Source organism: Tachyglossus aculeatus, chromosome 4 (assembly GCF_015852505.1).
Source record: "Tachyglossus aculeatus isolate mTacAcu1 chromosome 4, mTacAcu1.pri, whole genome shotgun sequence".
NCBI lineage: Eukaryota > Metazoa > Chordata > Mammalia > Monotremata > Tachyglossidae > Tachyglossus > Tachyglossus aculeatus.
The window spans coordinates 116,597,925-116,620,086 of record NC_052069.1 but is presented as its reverse complement, the minus strand read 5'-3'; the positions used below and the strand labels follow the sequence as shown (position 1 = coordinate 116,620,086).

Below are 22,162 nucleotides of genomic sequence, written 5' to 3'. Positions count from 1 at the left end.
TTACTATGTGCAAAGCACTGTTCTAAGCGCTGGGGGGGTTACAAGGCAATCAGGTTGGCCCATGAGGGGCTCACAATCTTCATCCCCATTTTACAGATGAGGGAACTGAGACCCAGAGAAGTGAAGTGACTTGCCCAAAGTCCCACAGCTGACAATTGGCGGAGCCAGGATTTGAACCCATGACCTCTGACTCCAAATCCCAGGCTCTTTCCACTGAGCCACGCTGCCTCTCCAAGGGAACTGAGGCCCAGAGAAGTGAAGTGACTTGCCCCAGGTCCACGCAGCGGGCAAGCGGCAGAGCCTCTTAGTTCAGTGCTCTGCAAACAGTGAGCACTCAGAAATACCGTAAATGCTGATGATGATTCATTCATTCAATCAATCGTATATATTGAGCGCTTACTGTGTGCAGAGCACTGTACTAAGCGCTTGGGAAGTACAAGTTGGCAACATCGGAGCCGTGCAAGAATCGAGTCCCCCCAAACACCCTTTTTGGTGTCGCAGTTGGAAACAGCAGCGTGGCTCAGTGGAAAGAGCCCGGGCTTTGGAGTCAGACGTCGTGGGTTCGAATCCCGGCTCCACCACAAGTCTGCTGTGTGACCTGGGGCAAGTCACTTAACTTCTCTGAGCCTCAGTTACCTCATCTGTAAAAATGGGGATTAAGACTGTGAGTCCCACGTGGGACGACTTGATCATATTGTATCCCCCCCAGCGCTTAGAACAGTGCTTTGCACATAGTAAGCGCTTAACAAATGCCATCATTATTATTATTATTATTAAACAGAATCTGGGCCTGTTCCATTCACTTATTCATTCATTCATTCAATCGTATTTATTGAGCGCTTACTGTGTGCCGAGCACTGTACTAAGCGCTTGGGAAGTACAAGTCGGCAACATATAGAGACGGTCCCTACTCAACAGTGGGCTCACAGTCTAGAAGGGGGAGACAGACAACAAAACAAAACGTATTAACAAAATAAATACAAATAAAATAAATAAATAGAGTAATAAATACGTACAAGCATACAATGCCAGAATGGCATTGCTCATGGTCATCCGCTCCTGGGCTGGTCCAGTCCGTGGCTCAGTGGAAAGAGCCCGGGCTTGGGAGTCAGCGGTCATGGGTTCTAATCCCAGCGTCCCCACATGTCTGCGGTGTGACCTCGGGCAAGTCACTTCACTTCTCTGAGCCTCAGTTACCCCATCTGTAAAATGGGGATTAAGACTGGGAGCCCCACAAGGTGGGACAAGGTGATCGCCTTGTATCCCCCTGAGCGCTTAGAACAGTGCTTTGCACATAGTAAGCGCTTTTAGACTGTGAGCCCACTCTTTTAGACTGTGAGCCCACTGTTGGGTAGGGACCGTCTCTCTATGTTGCCAGCTTGTACTTCCCAAGCGCTTAGTACAGTGCTCTGCACACAGTAAGCGCTCAATAAATACGATTGATTGATTAACAAATGCCATCATGATTATCCCAGATCTCCCTAGTGGGATTGGGAACCCATAGTGAAGGCCTCTGCGGTCTGAGGTAACTGAGGTGACTGAGCCACAGAGAGGTGAAATGACTTCCCCAAAGTCACACAGCAGAGAAGTGGCAGAGCAGGGATTCGCACCCAGGTCCTTCTGGCTCCCGGGTCCGGTGATCTGAGCTGCTTCTCTGGAAAATGGAATATTCTGTGAAGTCTATTTGATGGTGTCTCCTAAACCCTATGAGGGCTGGCCCTTTCCTGGATCTTGGAATTCCATGTCCTGGAGATCTGGCCCCATCTCTAGTCTGTTAACTCTTTGTGGGCAGGGAATGTCACTGTTTATTGTTGTATTGTCCTCTCCCAGGAGCTTAGTAGGGTGTTCTGCATACAGTAAGTGCTCAATCAATACGATTGAATGAATGAATGAATGAATATTAGGGTATTTGGTGGATATAGAACAGTGCCCAGCGCTTAGAACAGTGCTTTACACATAGTAAGCGCTTAATAAATGCCAACATCATCATATAGGGCAGAAACAGCTTTTAACCGGGGCTCATGTCTGGCTTCAGCCTCTATGCCCCCGCCAATGATCTGGGAGACTCGCTCTCCACCCCTCAAATTTCTTTTGTTTATTTCTTTTTTTTTTTTAGTGGTATTTGTTAAGTGCTTTACCATGTGCCAGGCGCTGTCCTAACTGCTGGGTTAGGTACAGGCTAATCAGGTTGGACACGGTCCCTACCCCCATGGGGCTCCCAGTCTTCATCCTCATTTTACAGATGAGGCAACTGAGGCCCAGAGATGTGAAGTGACTTGCCCAAGGTCACACAGCAGACAAGTGGCAGAGCCGCGATTAGAACCCGGATTCCCGGACTCTTTCCGCTAGGCCACGTTCCTTCTCTGTTCCCTGTACAGTCACCCTTGCTTCCCCCCAGCTGTGGGGAGGGTGCTCGGGCTGAGATGGGGGGTGGGGATAGAAGGGGTTGGGCTAAGACATCCAGGAAATGGTGGTGGGGTTCAGCCCAGGGCCCAAGTGCTTCCCCCGGGCCAGGGCTGGGAAGGAGGGAAGGAAGGGATGGAAGGAAGGAGGGATGGAAGAGATGGAGGAAAGGAGACCGTGAGCCGGTTGTTGGGTAGGGGCTGTCTCTACGTGTTGCTGAATTGTACTTTCCAAGCGCTTAGTACAGTGCTTTGCACACGGTAAGTGCTCAATAAATACGATTGAATGAATGAAAAAGGGATGGAGGGAAGGGGGGATGGAAGGGAAGGAGAGATGGAGGGAAGGGGGGATGGAAGGGAAGGAGAGATGGAGGGAAGGAGAGGTGGAGGGATGGAGGGAAGGGGTTATGGAAGGGATGGAGGGAAGGAGGGGTGGAAGGAAGGGATGGAGAGATGGCAGGGATGGAAGGGAAGGAGGGATGGAAGGGAAGAAGAGATGGAGGGAAGGAGGGATGGGAGAGATGGAGGGATGGAAGGGAAGGAGGGATGGATGAGATGGAAGGAAGGAGGGATGGAAGGGAAGAAGGGGTGGAGGGGTGGAGAGAAGAAGGGATGGAAGGGAAGGAAGGAAGGAGTTATGGAAGGGATGGAGGGAAGGAGGGATGGAGGGATGGGAGGGAAGGAGGGATGGAAGGAAGGAGGGAAGGGAAGAAGGGATGGAGGGAAGGAGGGATGGAGGGATGGGAGGGAAGGAGGGATGGAAGGAAGGAGGGAAGGGAAGAAGGGATGGAGGGAAGGAGGGATGGAAGAGATGGAGGGAAGGAGGGATGGAAGGGAAGGAGGGATGGAGGGAAGAAGGGATGGAAGGGAAGGAAGGATGGGAGGGAAGGAGGGACGGAGGGAAGGAGGGATGGAAGGATGGGAGGGAAGGAAGGATGGAAGGAAGGAGGGATGGCAGGGATGGAAGGGAAGGAGGGATGGAAGGAAGGAGGGATGGCAGGGATGGAAGAGAAGAAGGGATGGAAGGGATGGAGGGATGGAGGAGGGGAAAGGAGGGAGGCAGGGCGGTCGGTCGGGCAGCGTGTCGGTCCTGGAGGATTAGGGTTGTTGTTTCTGGGCGGAGGGTTTCCGGGACTCGGGCGGGGAGGAGGAGGAGGAGGAGGAGGAGAAGAAGAAGGAGGAGGAGGAGGAGGAGGAAGTGTGTGTGCGGGCTGGGGCCTGGGCAGGTTTGGGTTTCCGCCCGGAGCCTTTATCCGGCGCGCCCGGGCCAGCCGCCCCACCGGGAAAGGGAACGGGAACGGGAACGGGAACGGGAAAAGGACCGGGAAAAGGGCCGGGAGCAGGCCCAGGCCCGGGAGCCGGGAGTCAACAAGATGTCGAGCCTGCACAGGAGCCGGTGAGGGGCTGCGGGGGGGCTGGGGTGGGGGGGGGAGGGAGGGAGGGAGGTGGGGGGGAAGGGAGGGGGTCCCCCCCAAGGGGCCTCACCCCCCAACCCTCCCGGGACCCCCCGGTTGCCAGGAAACGCCCCCCCCCCCCCCACTGCATCCCCGAGACCCCCCGGGCTTCAGTAACTAATTAACTGTGGTATTGGTTAGGCGCTTACTATGTGCCTGGCACTGTAACAATAATAATTCCGGTATTTTGTAAGCGCTTACTCTGTGCCCAGGCCCTGTACCAAGCACTGGGGTGGGTGCAGCGTGGTAAGAGCCCGGGCTTTGGAGCCAGAGGTCGTGGGTTCAAATCCCGGCCCCGCCGATCGTCAGCCGGGTGGCTCTGGGCAAGTCACTTGACTTCTCTGGGCCTCAGTTCCCTCATCTGGAAAATGGGGATGAAGACTGTGAGCCCCCCCACCGTGGGACAGCCTCCCCAGCGCTTAGAACAATGCTTTGCACATAATAATCGCTTAATAAATGCCATCATTATTATTATTACAAGCAGATTGAGTTGGACACAGCCCCTGTCCCACCTGGGACTCACAGTCTCCACCCCCATTTTACAGACGAGGGAACTGAGGCCCAGAGAAGTCAAGTGACTTGCCCAGGGTCCTACAGCAGACAACCTCCCCCGGTCCCGGCCTATCCCCCTCCAAAAGCCCCTGGGCCTCCCCTGGCGTCGCCCTCCCCCTACTTCTTCCTCCTCTGAAACTAATTAACTAACTAACTAATTAACAATGGTATTTGTTAAGCGCTTACTATGTGCCAGGCACCATAATAATAACAATTCTGATATTTGCTAAGTGCTTACTATGTGCCAGGCACTGTACTAAGCACTGGGTACAGCGTGGCTCAGTGGTAAAAGCCCGGGCTTTGGAATCAGAGGTCATGGGTTCAAATCCCGGCTCCTCCAACTGTCAGCTGGGTGACTTCGGGCAAGTCACTTCACTTCTCTGACCCTCAGTTCCCTCATCTGTAAAATGGGGATGAAGACTGTGAGCCCCCAGTGGGCCAACCTGATCACCTTGGAACCTCCCCAGCACTTAGAACAGTGCTTTTTGTGTATAGTAAGCGCTTAATAAATGCCATCATTATTATTACTGTTACTTATTGAGCGCTCACTGTGTGCAGAACACTGTACTAAGAGCTGGGGAAGGACAAATCAGCAACGTGTAGAGACGGGCCCTACCCATCAACGGGCTTCCAGTCCCCAGGCTTCCTGGCCCCCTCTCCTCTCCGTGGCCCCAATCTCCCCCTCTCTTGCCCCTTCCCCCCGTAACCCTGAGACTTTGCAGTTAATAAATGCCATTATTATTATTATTATTACTTATTGAGCACTCACTGTGTGCAGAACACTGTACTAAGAGCTGGGGAAGGGTAGACGGGCCCTACCCAACAACGGGCTCCCAGTCCCCAGGCTTCCCAGCTCCCTCTCCTCTCTGTGGCCCCAATCTCCCCCTCTCTTGCCCCTTCCCCCCTGTAACCCTGAGACTTTGCAGTTAATAAATGCCATTATTATTATTATTATTATTATTATTACTTATTGAGCGCTCACTGTGTGCAGAACACTGTACTAAGAGCTGGGGAAGGGTAGACAGGCCCTACCCAACAACGGGCTCCCAGTCCCCAGGCTTCCCGGCCCCCTTTCCTCTCTGTGGCCCCAATCTCCCCCTCTCTTGCCCCTTCCCCCCTGTAACCCTGAGACTTCGCACTTCATAAATGCCATTATTATTATTATTATTACTTATTGAGCGCTCACTGTGTGCAGAACACTGTACTAAGAGCTGGGGAAGGACAAATCAGCAACGTATAGAGACGGGCTCTACCCAACAACGGGCTCCCAGTCCCCAGGCTTCCCAGCCCCCTCTCCTCTCCGTGGCCCCGATCTGCCGGTCTCTTGCCCCTTCCCCCCTGTAACCCTGAGACTTTGCACTTAATAAATGCCATTATTATTATTATTATTATTATTATTACTTATTGAGCGCTCACTGTGTGCAGAACACTGTACTAAGAACTGGGGAAGGACAAATCAGCAACGTATAGAGATGGGCCCTACCCATCAACAGGCTCCCAGTCCCCAGGCTTCCCGGCCCCCTTTCCTCTCTGTGGCCCCAATCTCCCCCTCTCTTGCCCCTTCCCCCCTGTAACCCTGAGACTTCGCACTTCATAAATGCCATTATTATTATTATTATTACTTATTGAGCGCTCACTGTGTGCAGAACACTGTACTAAGAGCTGGGGAAGGACAAATCAGCAACGTATAGAGACGGGCTCTACCCAACAACGGGCTCCCAGTCCCCAGGCTTCCCAGCCCCCTCTCCTCTCCGTGGCCCCGATCTGCCGGTCTCTTGCCCCTTCCCCCCTGTAACCCTGAGACTTTGCACTTAATAAATGCCATTATTATTATTATTATTATTATTATTACTTATTGAGCGCTCACTGTGTGCAGAACACTGTACTAAGAACTGGGGAAGGACAAATCAGCAACGTATAGAGATGGGCCCTACCCATCAACAGGCTCCCAGTCCCCAGGCTTCCCGGCCCCCTTTCCTCTCTGTGGCCCCAATCTCCCCCTCTCTTGCCCCTTCCCCCCTGTAACCCTGAGACTTCGCACTTCATAAATGCCATTATTATTATTATTATTACTTATTGAGCGCTCACTGTGTGCAGAACACTGTACTAAGAGCTGGGGAAGGACAAATCAGCAACGTATAGAGACGGGCTCTACCCAACAACGGGCTCCCAGTCCCCAGGCTTCCCAGCCCCCTCTCCTCTCCGTGGCCCCGATCTGCCGGTCTCTTGCCCCTTCCCCCCTGTAACCCTGAGACTTTGCACTTAATAAATGCCATTATTATTATTATTATTATTATTATTACTTATTGAGCGCTCACTGTGTGCAGAACACTGTACTAAGAACTGGGGAAGGACAAATCAGCAACGTATAGAGATGGGCCCTACCCATCAACAGGCTCCCAGTCCCCAGGCTTCCCGGCCCCCTCTCCTTTCCATGGCCCCGATCTCCCCCTCTCTTACCCCTTCCCCCTCTGTAACCCCAAAACTTCCTTACCCCTTTCCTCCCCATAGCCTCGAACTTCCCCGGTCCTCCCCTTCCCCTTCCCCCTTGGAAATCCTGAGGCTCCCCCAACTTCTCCCTCTCCTGCCCTTTCCCCCTTCTATAACCCCGGGCTTCCCAGGTCCTCCCCCTCCCCTGCCCCTTTCCCCTCCACAGCCCCGAAGGAGGTAATAATAATCAATCAATCAATTGTATTTATTGAGCGCTTACTGTGTGCAGAGCACTGTACTAAGCGCTTGGGAAGTACAAGTTGGCCACATGTAGAGACGGTCCCTACCCAACAGTGGGCTCACGGTCTAGAAGGGGGAGACAGAGAACAAAACCAAACATATTAACAAAATAAAATAAATAGAATAGATATGTACAAGTAAAATAAATAAATAGAGTAATAAATACGTACAAACATATATACATATATACAGGTATGTGAAATGTTTTGCGTGAGTGACACTTTAAAAACTACACAAATAATTCCAAGTAGCAAATGTTCCCTTTTTTGTGGCTTACTAGGTGTTAAGCTCTATTCTCAGTGCTGGAGAAGGTACAAATTAGTGAGGTCAGACATGGTAATAATGGTAATGATAATAATAATAATGCTATTTGTTAAGCGCTTACTATGTGCCAAGCACCGTTCTAAACGCTGGGAGGATACAATCAATCGTACTTATTGGGCACTTACTGTGTGCAGAGCACTGGACTAAGCGCTTGGGAAGTACAAGTTGGCAACATATAGAGACGGTCCCTACCCAACAGTGGGCTCACAGTCTAGAAGGGGGAAACAGAGAACAAAACATATTAACAAAATAAAATAAATAGAATAGATATGTACAAGTAAAATAAATAAATAAATGCAAGGTAATCAGGTGGTCCCACATGGGGCTCACAGTCTTCATCCCCATTTCACAGATGAGCTAACTGAGGCCCAGGGAAGTGAAGTGACTTGCCCAAAGTCACTCAGCTGACAAGTGGCGGAGCCGGGATTAGAACCCGTGACCTCCGACTCCCAAGCCCGCGCTCTTTCCACTGAGCCACGCTGCTTCTCCCCTTCTTCTGCCCCTTCCTCTTGGGTGACCCCTAGACTCCCCCAGGCCGGGTTCAGGGCGTGATGAGGCTGCCAACCAAGAGGCTGGGAGGTTTGTGGGTTCGGGTGTGGCCTCCCCTGATTTAGGGGTTAGTACAGTGCTTTGCACACTTTGCAAGCGCTTAGTACAGTGCTCTGCACACAGTAAGCGCTCAATAAATACGATTGATTGATTTAGGGACCTTAGCCCCAAGCTCCATTGTGGGGGACCCCGTCCGGTGGCCGGAGCCCACGTGGGCCGAGGGAAGAGCTGGCCTCAGGGTCACAGGAAGGAAGGTTTCAGCTCACTCATCCACATCAATCGTATTTATTGAGCGCTTACTGTGTGCAGAGCACTGTACTAAGCGCTTGGGAAGTACAAATTGGCAACACATAGAGACAATCCCTACCCAACAGTGGGCTCACACTCCGACCCACGGCCTCCAGAAACGGTGCCACGGGCTTGTTTGCTTTTGCAGCCTCACAGCCCCATCAGGGGAAGCCCTGCCTGACTTGGGGGTCCACAAAGTTTGGGTGGTAGGACCCCCGGCCAGGGAGCGGCCTCTGCAGAAAAACTCTGCAGGGTTTTCACAAAGAAACAACTCGGGCAGCAGTGGCGCGTTGAGAAGGATCAACAGAGCTGGACTGGGGGGCATTTGACGGGGGAAATTGAGCTGGTCTGGAGTCCCCGCCGTTTGCCTGGCCTTACACCACTCTTTTTCAGGATTGCATATTTCCAAGGTGTCCTGAGTGAGCCCAAAATCGCCCTGGAAAAGCTCCGTGAACTCTGCTTCAGTGGTAAATCTCAGCCGGGGCCCCCGCTTGGGTCACCGGGGGGTGGAGGGTTGCCGAGAGGGGGTTTGGGCGGGAGGATGGGACCCCTCAAGCTCGGCCCAGAGGGTGGAGAGATGCTGGCAGGAGCCCACAATCCCAGGGCTCGTCCCTAAACCGTTCGCCGGGTTGCTTTTATCTCTTAGTTACCAGGGACCCCAGACCCGAAGGAAGGCCTGGCTGAAATATCTCGTCTTGATGGAGTTGTTCTGAAGACGGGAATATTTCAGGCTCCCGGGAAATTCCACACCTTCAGCCTAGACGGAGGGTGGGGAGACGACGACGACGGGCTGGGGTCCCCCCTTGGGGCTCGCCGGGTGCTGGGCTTAGGCAGCCTAGCATCCTTCTGGGTCTTCCTTGCCTAACGAGGGGAGGTTGAACTTTGGTTAACAGTGCAGATGGCGTCAAGGGTCCGACGGGATCAATGTTTAACTTCATATTAACCCAAACCATGCACAACAATGTCTTGGATTCCAGGAAGAGAGGCCAGTTCTTTTCCCCATTTACCCCAGAGATCGCAGTATACACCCCAAACTTTTTGACCTCCCTCCTCTGCTGTCTTCCCTGCCTCCGCCACACACACAGCCCGTTCCCATCAGGAAATTATTGGTTTGGGACCCCTTGATTCAAGCAAAATTGGCCTATGACACTCTAATTCCAAATCAGGTTTTATTGGTCTGAGGGCTGTTAGTGTTCTGGGTCAGCATTCAGAATTCTGACCCAGCAGGAAGGGGGAAGCTTTTTCTCTGAAATCTGAATTTTCTCACCCCTGGGGCCCCATGCTATCTCTGGATTTGTGGGGGTTGCCGGGCGGGCTTTAGCCTGAGGCATTTGTCTCTGAGTTATGTGCTGAGCTGGAGGATTGGTTGCCTTCCTGGCATGCCAGACCGTTTGTTTGAAATGGATAAAAGGCAATCCTGCTTGGGGGTGTGGGAGAGAAGCCAGTTTACCTCTCCCCTCAACCCCAGATTCATTCATTCATTCAATCGTATTTATTGAGCGCTTACTATGTGCAGAGCCCTGTGCTAAGCGCTTGGGAAGTACAAGTCGGCAACATGTAGGGACGGTCCCTACCCAACAGCGGGCTGACAGTCTAGAAGGGGGAGACAGACAACGTGCCCTCACCAACATCCTTGGCTTTATCGCCAACGTGCAATCTCAAAAAATCCCAGAAGTGTCCCGCATTTCTCCTCTTGGAAGGAGGAAATGGAATGGAGGCCAAAAGGAAGCATCCCCCTGGCCTCTGAGCCCCTTCTTCCTGGATCTTGATTCCTGGATCATGAACCTTGACCCAAAGTAGGGAAAACCCCAGCCTCGGGAGCCAGTGATTCCCACCCTGCTCTTTCCCCCAACCCGTTCCTTGGGGCCACCCATCCCTAAGGGGTGTCCGTAGTCCCAGCTCCTGCTAGGAATTCGGTGGCCGGGGTGAGTGATCGTCTGCCTGCTGTATTCCACAGGGATCCCTTTTGAGGGCGGAATTCGCTGCCTTTGCTGGAAGGTGGGTGTGGTTGGGGCTTTGCTTTTTTTCCTCTCCTGTGAGTAACCCATCCCTTGGCCTTCCACCCCTCTCTGAACCTCTCCCTTCTTGTTCGGTCAAGACCCTGGGGTTTGGGATTCCTCCTCTACCCCGAGTGGCTTTAGGAGGCTCTCCCCCGTTTCTGGGGCCTGTTTCCTTCTTGCTTAGCAGCCGCCTGCAACGGGATCTGGGGAGTTAGTTGGCCTTGGGTTCCCCATCCGGCAGGTTTTACCTAGTTTGGGGTGGGGGTGGTGGTCCAAGGGGGATATGCAGAATCGAGGCGTCCTAACAACCCCTAGGCCCCTTGTAGCAGGCTGGGGGAGAGAACCCAGGCCAGAGGAAAGATCCCTAGGGATCCTGTGGTCCAGAAGACGACCCTGCTCCCGAGGACCGGCTCTTTGAGCGAACGCTTTTCTCTGCCTTCCCCCGGCTCCTGGCTGCATCCCGGGGTCGGGGGAGGTGGTGGACACCAGCCTCGACCTTTTCCTTTTATGCAGATTCTTTTGAACTACCTCCCTCTGGAGAAGGCCTCATGGACCTCCATCCTGTCCAAGCAGAGGTGAGGCCCTGGGCCGGAGCGTCCTCAACGGGCGGCAGCTGGGTCTCGAGCTCACGCCAAGCTGGCCGGGGCCGCTTCTCCGGCCGGAGTGGAGCCGGTGGTCTCGCAGGGCGGCGGAGAGCCGGGGCTGAGACCCCCGGGCCAAGGCCGGGGAAGGAAACCCAGGCTTCTCCTTCCCCCCAGCCCGACCCGATTTCTTCTCTCCTCCACCAGGGAACTGTACTCCCAGTTCCTGAAAGAAATGATCATCCAGCCTGGGATAGCCAAAGCCAACATGGGCGTCTCCAGAGAGGACGTGACCTTTGAAGACCATGTGAGTTGTGGGGAGGTTCCCCTCTCTTTCTGACCCCAGCCGCCCTCTACAAACCTTGGCGCGGTTTAAGAAGTCTGGAATCCAGGTGTAAATTGGGAAACGATCGGGAAGTGTGGGGAAGCGAAATTTTTGCTTCTCTGCTCAGAAGCAAAGAATCAGATGGTGATCTCGTTTGTGTTTCTCCTGTCCACCTCCCAGACACTACTAGCACCCCCCTTCCTCTCACTGAATCCATTTTGCATCTGAAGATAGCTGTCCCCTCCAACCCAGGCAAAGCCGTTGAAATCATGCGACTGTCCCGTCTCATCTGGCTGGGTTTGAGTAATCCCCGGTGGAGGGGAAGGGGAAAGGGCAAGGTCTAGAATGGAGTTTTCTGCCGCTGTATATTTGTACATACTTATTACTCTATTAATTTTATTAATGATGTGTATATACCTGTAATTCTGTTTACCTATTTTGATGCAATTGATGCCTGTCTGCTTGTTCTGTTGTCTGTCTCTCCCTTCTAGACTGTGAGCCCGTTGTTGTGTAGGGATTGTCTCTATCTGTTGCCGAATTGTACTTTCCAAGAGCTCAGTACAGTGCTCTGCACACAGTAAGCGCTCAGGGAATGCCATTGAATGAACGAGTGAATGAAGGCCGAGGAAAACTCCTCCTCAGAGCCACTGTCCTGACACCCCCCAGCCTGAAAAACCCAGAGCGTCAAGGATTCCCTTCCCCTTCCCCGCACCGACGACATCACACAACTGGTGGGGCTGGGGATTCAGACCCCGCCTTTTCTCCCAGGGCTCGATAAGAGGCCAGGGGTCTCCGAGCTGGCTGGCTACTGTGAGGCTCGCCTAATGGGTCGTGCGTATGTCGCCAGAAGCCAAGGCAGTGGCACCAGTTTTGGCTTCCATCTTGCGCTCTCTCTCTCTTTCTCTCTGTCTGTCTCTCTTTCTCTCAGCCACTCAACCCCAACCCCGAAAGCCGGTGGAACACGTACTTCAAGGACAACGAGGTGCTGCTGCAGATAGACAAAGATGTCAGGTGAGCAAGGGCCTGGCCAGGATCTCCTGAGAGAGGAGCAGCCGGGTTTTGGGGGGTTTTGTTTTATGGTATTTGTTCTTACTGTGTGCTGGGCACCGTACTTAACGCCGGGGTGGATTCAAGCTAATCAGGTTGGACGCAGTCCCCGTCCCACATGTGGGGCTCCCAGTCTTAATCCTCATTTTACAGGTGAGGCCCAGAGTAGCGAGGTGACTTGCCCAAGGTCACACAGCAGACAAGCGGCGGGGCCGGGATTAGAACGCGGGTCCTTCAGACTCCCCACCTCATGCTCTGTCTTCTAGGCCACGCTGCTTCTCGGCTTGAGGGAGGTGACCAGCCCTTAGTGTGTTCACTTCCCTTCTGCCCTCAGCTTTGGCCTGTGGTGAGCCCACTGTTGGGTAGGGACTGTCTCTATATGTTGCCAACTTGTACTTCCCAAGCGCTTAGTACAGTGCTCTGCACACAGTAAGCGCTCAATAAATACGATTGATTGATTGATTGGTGGTGGTGGTGGTGGCGGTGGGCAGCAGTGAGGAAGCTGGGAGCCAGATTGTCAGGCGAGGGCGGCTCGTAAGGGCCAGGCTGCTGCAGGGGATTTAAGTCCCATGTTGGGAGCTCTCACTCTTGGGATCTCTTCCAGTTCAGCCCCGATCGTGACCTTGGGCAACTCCCCTCCCTGTTCTGGGCTTCTAGTTTTCCCGTGACCTTCCCTCCTCCCAGCCCATCTGGCAGCTGGGCCTCCAGAGCGCAGTGGGCTCTACTGGGCCTCTCCCCAGCCCTAACTCACGTGGCTCTCACCCTCTTGTCCCCTTTCCCTCAGGAGGCTGTACCCAGACATGTCCTTCTTCCAGACCTGCACCGACTACCCCTGCCTGCTCATCCTGGACCCCCAGAATGAGTTCGAGACCCTCCGCAAGCGGGTGGAGCAGACCACCCTGAAATCACAGACGGTGGCGCGGACCCGAAGCGGCTTCACCAACGTGAGGGCCGGCCTGGGGCCAAGGAGCATCCGGGGGTTGAGGGAGCGTCCCTCCTGCTCCCTCCCAGCCTCACTCATCATCATCATCATCAATCGTATTTATTGAGCGCTTACTGTGTGCAGAGCACTGTACTAAGCGCTTGGGAAGTACAAGTTGGCAACATAACTCTCCTTGTCTGCCGTTGTGCCGGCCAACTAGTCGCCCTCCCCCGCCGCCGGCGGGCCCCCATCCCTCGTCCTGTTGCGTTCTCCCTCCTCCCAGGCTTCCCTGCTTTGGGTTTGGTGGGCACTCTGAGAGGAAAAAGCCTGTTTTTTATTTCGGTTTGGCCAGGGTCACTCGTTTGGCTCCTGGTGAACCCCTTTGAGGGCCCTGGGTTTCCTCAGGGTGAATCCAACTCTGCTGCCCCATGGAAGGGGCTGGGCCAGCTTTTCCACCTTTGTCTCCGGCATCACCGAATGGAAGCGGCACACGTGGCCATCGGTGTATGTGCCCACCACCACCCCCAGCTTCTGCCCAGCCTCAGCCAGTGAGGCCGAGTCCGTGGGTCTGTGCCACCCTCACTTAGTGGTTCTGTTTGGACCTCCAATACTCTCCCCCCTGAATCAGGCGTTCAGATCCAACGCCTCTTTTGCACCTCCCCATTTTTCCCGCCTTGCTCCAGGGCCATCCCGTCTAGCCGTTTGATAAGACACCTTCCCCAGGGGCAGCCACCCTCGACGGGGAGGAGAGTGGTGGGGCATGAGCTCTCTGTCCCTCCCCTTCCCTTACAGATGAGCTCCCCACACAAGACCCCAGCCCCGCATTCGCTGAGCGAATACAAGGTGCTGCCCAACGGCTGTGAGGCTCACTGGGAGGTGGTGGAGCGCATCCTGTTCATCTATGCCAAGCTGAACCCGGGCATCGCGTACGTCCAGGGCATGAACGAGATCGTGGGGCCGCTGTACTACACCTTCGCCAACGACCCCAACAACGAAGGGAAAGGTGAGGAGGAGCCAGCTGGCCCGGTCCTGCCGGAAACCGCAGGGTTTGGTGTCAGGAGAGCCAGATTCCGGGCCCTTCTGTGTAACGTTGGGCAAGTCGTTTCACCTCTCTGCTTCAGTTTCCTTGTACGATGGGTACAGTAGCAGCCTCTGAGCCTCTTGGATTGTTGGAATCTTGAGGGAACTGGTGGGAAAGCACTTTGGAAAAAGTCGAAGGGCTATGGAGAGTCGAAACCATTGTGATTATGTGGTTTTGATTTTTTTTTTTTTAGTGGTTTTTGTTTAAGCACTTACTAAGTGCCAGGCACTTAACTAAGCGCTGCTTCGACACAAGCTCATCAGGTTGGAAGCCACATGGCCTGATGGCAACAGCATGGGCTTGGGAATCAAAGGTTATGCGTTCTAATCCCGATTCCACCACTTGTCTGTTGTGTGATCTTGGGCAAGTCAGTTCACTTCTCTGGGCCTCAGTTCCCTCATGCGCAAAATGGGGATTGAGACCGTGAGCTCCGCGCGGGACAGGAACTGTGTCCAACCCAATTTGCTCATATCTACTCCAGCGCTTAGTACAGCGTCTATCAAATAGACGCTGTGCCGAGCTCCGCCCGCCCAGTCAGGAGTCAGCGGCTGGTTGAGTTGTTTCCCGCCACTCACAATCGAGGACGTGGCATGCGGGAGGGCCCAGGGTGGAATTTCTGGGAGATTCTTCCCGTCTGCCACCCTTGCTTCCACCTCTGTGGCTGGGCCACCCTCCCCCTGTTCTGGGGGAAACGGTAGCCGGGCTTTGGCCAGGAGCGAAGGGGCAGGCCTCGCCTGGCCCTCTTGCCCTCTCGATTGACGCCGCGCCGTCGCGGGTCTCTCCCAGAACACGCTGAGGCGGACACCTTCTTCTGCTTCACCAACCTGATGTCCGAGATCCGGGACAACTTCATCAAGAGCCTGGATGATTCCCAGTGCGGCATCACCTACAAGATGGAGAGGGTGTATTCCATCCTGAAGGAGAAGGACATGGCGCTCTACCTGAAGCTGGTGAGGAGGCGGCTGTGGGCCGCGTCGGGTGGGCGGGGGAGGGTTGGGGGGACGGACGACAGACGGAGAGGAGCAGAATGGCGCCTGGGGCTCCCGGCCCGGGCAACCCTGGTCGCCGCAGCAGACGAGGAGGTGGCCCCGGGTGGTGACTGACTGCCGCTCAGGGTGGACTCCAGTAATCTGGAGGTGCAGGGAATCCAGACCCGGAGTTGCCTTTGGGAGGGCATCAGATCCAGGCGGAGAAAAATTCCCTAAACCCTGCGGACCCTCATCTGTTCTTTGACTCCGGAGGCAGAGGGGGAAGCCGGGAGTCTCCCTCAGCATCTCGTTCTGCCGTCTGGACCCCCTGACGGTCCCGAACTGAAGTCTTTTATGTCCAGTGGACTTCTTCTCCCCTGCAAAAATTTCAGCCCGTTTCCTCTGTTTTGGGCCCGTGGACGTGGAAAGCAGCTGGCTGGCAGGCGCTCTCTGCCTCGACGCTTCCCAGCGGGAGGAATGCCGGGGGTCGTGGGCCGCCGATCAGCGGGACCCCTGAATTGTCCCTCTGGCAGACAGCGGGACTTACGGAGCCGAGGGGCTGAAGTAAAGCTCGTGGCTTCCCCATCTGTGTTCCTAATAGTGATAATATAGTCATCTTGGAATTTGCCGAGTGCTAACTCTACGCCCAGCACTGTGGCGGGGACAGGATAATCAGGTCAGACACAGTCCCGGTTCCCCTCCCCCAGTAGGGCTCACAATCTAAAGGGGGAGGGAGAACAGGTATTTTCTCCCCCATTTTACAGATGAGGAAACTGAGGCCCAGAGAAGTTAAGTGATCTGTCCAAGGTCACACAACAGGCAAGTGGCGGAGCCGGGATTAGGTCCCAGGTCCCCTGACGACCCCCAGGCCCGCGCTGTTTCCACCAGGCCACGCCGCTTCCCTCCTGGGCAGCAGGGCCTGGTACCCTTTGCCCGGGGTTTATCCCTCCCTCACCCCCCGCCCCAGGCCAGGGGCCGGTCCTGAGCCCCGCTGCCCTCCTGCCCCCTCCCCCCCCCAGCAAGATCAGAACATCAAGCCCCAGTTCTTCGCCTTCCGCTGGCTGACGCTGCTGCTGTCCCAAGAGTTCCTGCTCCCCGACGTCATCCGCATCTGGGACTCCCTCTTCGCCGACGACAGCCGCTTCGACTTCCTCCTCCTCGTCTGCTGTTCCATGCTGGTGTGAGTGGGGCGGTCCCTGCCGCCCGCCTGGGGACCCGGGTGTTCCCCTCCCTACCCCCTCACACCTCACCGCCCTCTGCCCCTCCGGCCCGGCCTCGGGATTGACACCCCTTGGGCTGTGGGCCTCTCTAGAGGATTTTCCCGTGGGGCCGGTGGGAGGGTGAGGCCGAGAGTCCCTCATAACCAGGACACGTGGCGGGGGTGACCTGTCCCCCGAGAGTCCGTCCCACTCCTCCACCCTCCCCCGGCGTGGGTGAGCCTGTTTCGGGATTCAGGGTGTCTTTGCTGAATGAGGGATGAGGGATGAGGGATGAGGGATTCCGTTATCGGAATGAGGGAATTCCGATAACGAACGAGACTCTGGCATGCTAACTAGTTACGCGACCCCCCGAGCGGAGGCCTTCCCAGACTGAGCCCCTTCTTTCCTCTCCCCCTCGTCCCCCTCTCCATCCCCCCGTCTTACCTCCTTCCCTTCCCCACAGCACCTGTATATATGTATATATGGTTGTACATATTTATTACTCTATTTATTTTACTTGTACATTTCTATCCTACTTATTTTATTTTGTTGGTATGTTTGGTTCTGTTCTCTGTCTCCCCCTTTTAGACTGTGAGCCCACTGTTGGGTAGGGACTGTCTCTATGTGATGCCAATTTGTACTTCCCAAGCGCTTAGTACAGTGCTCTGCACATAGTAAGCGCTCAATAAATACGATTGATTGATTGATTGATTGATTTGCTGATGGTTTCTCCAGGTTGATCCGTGAGCAGTTGCTGGGAGGGGACTTCACCCAGAACATGAGGCTGCTGCAGGTGAGAATAGGGAACGGGGGCAGCAGGGCCCAATTCCCCTCCCTCCTGACAGGGCTCAGACTGTGAGCCCGTTGTTGGGTAGGGACCATCTCTGTATGTTGCCAACTTGGACTTCCCAAGCGCTTAGTACAGTGCTCTGCACACAGCAAGCGCTCAGTAAACACGATTGAATGAATGAGTGAATGCGGTACAGGTTGGGCAACCACTAGAATTTCTCGAGGAGTGGGGAGACATGCTCTGAACCTTTCTGTAGAGAAACGAACCGGGCAGCAGAGTGAAGTATGGACTGGAGTGAGGAGAGACGGGAGGCAGGGAGGTCAGCGAGAAGGCTGATACCGTAATCAAGGCGGGATAGGATGAGTGATCTTACAGCAAAGGGAGCAGAGCTGCCTTCCCCTACGGATGAGGGTTTTTCGGGGCCCGGGAATGGATCCATTCCCAAAGGGTGAGGCTTGTCGTTTTGCCTTCCGGCCCCAAGTGCCCCCTCTCCTTCCGGGAATTCTCGGGACATCAAAGTAATGTCTTTCTCCCCCTCTAGACCGTAAGCTCGCTGTGGGCGGGGAACGTGTCTACCAACTCTGTTATCACACTCTCCCAAGTGCTCAGTACAGGGTTCTGCACGTGATAAACACTCAATAAATGCAATTGGTTAATTGATTGAAGGGAGAGGACACAAGCCCCGTGAAGGCAAACAGGTGAGACCACCCGCTAGGCAGCGTTGGACTAAGAGCAGGTTAGGCGACAGGTTGGAGAAGAGCGTTTATCGAGCTCCCCCTTGGTGAGACGCACCGTAGTAGAAGCCTGGGAAGGATCGAATAAAGAAGTGACACGTTCCCTGCCCACGAGGAGCAGACGCTCTAAAACGGTGAGGGAATACGTGAAAACACTGACGAACGTTAAGGAAGGTGAAAATAAGTTCAGTCGTGTTAGTCGGCCGAAGGGGAGGTGTGACTCGGGGTGCTGGGAATTGGCTCGGGGTAGGAAGAGGTGGAGTTTTAGGAGGGCTTTGAGCGTGGCAAAGGTCTGACCGATGGGCGGGTTCAGATACACGCGCGTGACATTTGTTTCGGCAGTGAGTAACCCTCCCATCTTGTGCCGTCCACCTGGACCTCGTCCCACTCTTGAAACGGAAGGTTGGCTCCCACGGTCAGTGCCCTCGGCCTCGTTGCCAACTTGCTACGTGTCCTTAGACCAGTTCCCCTCCTCCTCTGGGCCTCATTCCACATTGGTCCAGGGGCGGCTGTGAGAGGCGGAATCAGGCCAGGAGGTGCAGTGCTCTCTGCTCCGATGCGGTGCGTTGACGTGACGGTGCGCTGTCACGATCACTGTAGTTTCCAGACCTACATCCCGAAAGTTGGAGGTGGGCGAACGTGTCTAACTCGTTGCTCTCCCCTCTCCCCCGCAGGATTACCCCAACTCGGATGTCCATCAGATCCTAAAGAAAGCCAAGGAACTTCAAGACTCCAATTAGCCCAGGGGAGGAGGGGGCAGCGGAGAAGTCCGGGGGCTCTGGATGCCACCCTTCCCCCCTGGCCCGGGGGGTGGTCACCCCCGCCTCTGGGCCCGCCGGTTTGTGTTGGTCCTTCGGACTCCAAGAGGCCTCTTCCCCCGCCGGAGCCACCGGGGCAGCTGAGAAGGGGCGGACCACCGGGCCCCCGCCCCTTGCCTCCGTCTGTAGGGTATTTTCTTCCCCTGGTTTGAATTTGAGTTTGGACCCTCACGATCGGCCTTCCGCAGGGTCCGTGGGAGAGGCAGGGGCCGGGCGGGGGGCGGTGAGTGGCGTGTCTCCCAAAGTTGATTCAAACCACCAGGGACATTAGCAGGTTAGTAAGGCTGAACTTGCCGGGGAGGCGGGAGAATGGGCTTGGGGTGACTCCCTTCCTGACTCCACCTTCCCATCTTTCTTTCCCAGCTCCTCCAGGGCAGCGATTTTGCTGTTTCGTTGCCTCTTGGGGAGTTGGGGTGGAGGGAGGGTGTTAGGGGGTGCCCACCCCTCCCTTGGGTATGTGAATCACCCAGGGGCGGTGATTTGTTGACTGGTGCTGCCAGTCTTTCCCTCTCCAGAGAAAAGCGGAGAGTGGCCCAGGATTCCTGCCCTTTGACCTTTCCTGCTCACTTGCGCTTGTGCTCCGTTTCTTTCTCCCTCCCTCCCACCCCCAAATCTCCCTCTCCCTCCAAGTTGCCTGATCCCAGGCTGATTCCCCGCCAGCCGTAGCTGGGTGGGAGAATGAGCCGGAGGGGCAGCTCTCCGTGACACTAAAGCCTTAGAGCAGCAGGCCGTGCCGCTGCCTGACGTCTGCACTGTCGTGGGCCCAGGCGGGGCTTGCGACTGCTGCTGCCCCCTCGTCTCGGAACCGCCGTGATCCGCTCGGATGAGGATGTTGCCTGCGGGGCCAGGTTCAGGTCTGCCCTGGAGGAAACTGGACTTCCCGTGGAAAAATGGCCCGGGGCCCGCACAACCCTGGCACTCTTTCCTGTGCCCGGGGCAGGATCCTGACCTTCACTCTGCTGCCTTTATCACCTCCTTTCCCACAGGGACCATTCGGGCTCAGGGCACTTGTCGGGACTCGTTCCTCTCCCGCCGCCGGTGGAGCCGGCCGGGAGCGAGCTCTGGGGAGGAGGGCAAGACCGGGAAAGCGAGTGGTCACTCCACGTCTCTAGGGCCAGCGGTTTGAGGGAATTCAAGAGGGTCTGGGCTGAAAGGGGGTGGGTCTGGAGTCGGTTCTAAACAAGGGGACCAGGGATCAGGAAATTGGGACCAACCGGTGGATGGAGGCCCCCACGGAGCGGGACCACCTCGGCTCTGTCTGCCACCGGGGAGCCCTTGGCCGACCGTTTTTCCCCCTGGTTCTGACAGGCTCAGTTTCCTGCTTTGTCAGGGCCCATGGGGTGCCCTGGGGCTGGACTGGGGTGACTCTCAATTTCTTGGATTGCGCACTGGAGGGGCCACTGGCTTCCCCTCTGCCAGGGCTCAGCTATCTGGTTTCTGGGAAGAGAGGGAGCCGTGGCAGCCCCCTCCCCTGGGTCTGCGGCTCCTTGGGTAGCAAGGGCGTGGCCGCACGGCTACGTTTAGGACGCATGGGAAACAGAAAGCTTGCTACCTATTCAACCATCGGGAGCATTAGGGTCAATCGGACCGTCTCTTCCTGCACCCAGAGGGTTGGTGCAGTCCCGTGCCCCTGTTCTTCCCCCCCCAAACCCCACACAGGAGGTGGACGTGGTTGAGGGAGGGGCCTTCATCCTCCGGGCAGCTCAGACCCAGCAGCGACCACCCCGCTCTGTCCACTTGGCTCATTTTAACTGGCTGCTCAGGCCAGACCGTGCCTGTTTAACTCCTGCAGTATTGGGAGGTCTTCCTATTTATTTGAGGGGCACGTTATTTATTTCAGAGGGGCAGAGTTGGAGGCTCTGCAGTATGGGACCCTGAAGGACTACCCCGCCTGAACTCCGCACGTGAGGTTCCCCGGTTTTTAAAAGTTTCTGACCCCCTCCGACTCCCAATCCCTTCCTCTTCCGTGCTCTGGACCCCCTTCCTCAGTGCTCCCCATGGAGCGCTGCTTGCTGAACAGGAAGTGGGAAGGCCTGGCTTGGTTGCTAGTTCTCACCCAGGAGGGGAAGCAGAGCTCATCTCTTTGGATGCCGTAGAAACCCCGAGCCTTTGCATCGAAGGGGGTGGTGAGGTTGATATGTGGGGGGGATTACTGAGCCTCTGTCATGTGCTTGCCCCCACCTGGATCCCGTTCCTGGATGCGGGCCTTCCAGGGGACCATCTTCCGTCTCCCAGGGCTCTTCCCCGGGACTGGAGCTCTGTCCCGGGGTTTGCAAGAGCAGAGCCTCGTCCGGGTGGAGGAAGGGAGCTGTTGGAAGAGGCTGCCCTCTCCTCTCGGAGCCTCTTAGGAGGAAGCCCAGCGGGGACTCCAGGGGGCCATCGGTCTACGGCCTTCTCTTGGGACCTAGCCGTTTTCTCTCTTTTGGTACTTTAGGCTTTGGACGATGTGCACTGAAAGCCAGAGCCCCACTCTCTAACCCCACACCTAAGCCCCAGCGACCTGGGCCTGGAAATGGCTTTGAGAGCGAGCCTGCTACACAAGGCTGGAAGCGGTGTGATGCTTCAACAGCTTGCCCTCTTCAGAGGGCACTAGCTGCCCCCTAAGACTCTCCCCTGTCCCCCCACCCCAATCCCACCTCCCTCGGCCCCTTAGAACAACTCCTTCGCTTACTCCGGAGTCCGGGCAGCGTAAAGGCAACCGGCTCACCGGCAGCTGGGATTTTTACCTCAGCCCCAACCCATCCGAACGGACGGGCTCCGGAGGCCGGCCGATCCTGCCCACGGCACTGCTTGCCCTCACTCCCGTTGCCGGGAGAAGGCTATCCTGGCTCCGCGCCATCCTTCCCCTTTACCCCCAGTCTCGTGAGTCAGGGCAGGGTTGGGGTGGAGAGTATGACTGGAATTCAGGCCAAGGTTGTTCCTTGTGATCTGGGGCTCTGCCTGATACGCCTGGCAGGAGGGTCCCCTGCTTGCTGGGACATTGTGAGAGGGGAAGGGTCTTCCAGAGGTCCGTTGGACCCCTCAGAGATGCCCTCAGGCCTCGAACCATCTCCCTATCCAGTCGGGTTGGATTTCCTCCCATGACCCGCAGAAAGACCCTCTTTTTTTCTGTTTGTTTTTCCACACTGCTCTGAATTGTTTTTTATCATTGCTGTTCGTGATAACTTATCTTAATAAATCACGTGTTTCCTTTGCAATGGGCCCTTTGTGTGTGACAGACATCCCGAAATGGCGGGACGGGGAGAGGAGAGAAAGAAACTTGTATTGGGGGATTGGGGCCGGGGTCACCCTCCTGCACCTTGTAAATGAATCAGTGGTATTTATTGAGCACTTAATTGTACGCCGAACTCTGTACCAAGCGCTTGGGGGAGTCCAGCACAACAAAATTGGCAGGCGCG

The 22,162-nt window shown here is 55.6% G+C and overlaps 1 protein-coding gene across 1 annotated transcript; it reads left to right on the top strand.

Annotated features, from left to right (window-relative positions):
- The first annotated feature begins 3,689 nt into the window (after nt 1-3,689).
- Nucleotides 3,690-21,958, top strand: TBC1D13 (TBC1 domain family member 13). The gene is made up of 12 exons (XM_038745251.1): nt 3,690-3,798; nt 8,693-8,766; nt 10,257-10,297; nt 10,813-10,874; nt 11,088-11,187; nt 12,134-12,216; nt 13,037-13,196; nt 13,967-14,177; nt 15,042-15,205; nt 16,243-16,403; nt 17,158-17,215; nt 18,621-21,958. Exons 1-12 carry the CDS (start codon nt 3,776-3,778, stop codon nt 18,684-18,686), a joined length of 1,203 nt encoding a protein of 400 aa, XP_038601179.1. The 5' UTR covers nt 3,690-3,775; the 3' UTR covers nt 18,687-21,958.
- Nucleotides 21,959-22,162: the final 204 nt, after the last annotated feature.

Excerpts from the sequence above, each read along its gene's own strand:
- TBC1D13 (XM_038745251.1), top strand. The coding sequence starts at position 3,776 with ATGTCGAGCCTGCACAGGAGCCG. Across the intron at positions 3,799-8,692 it reads TCGAGCCTGCACAGGAGCCG|GATTGCATATTTCCAAGGTG; the intron begins GTGAGGGGCTGC and ends ACTCTTTTTCAG. Across the intron at positions 16,404-17,157 it reads GTCTGCTGTTCCATGCTGGT|GTTGATCCGTGAGCAGTTGC; the intron begins GTGAGTGGGGCG and ends TGGTTTCTCCAG.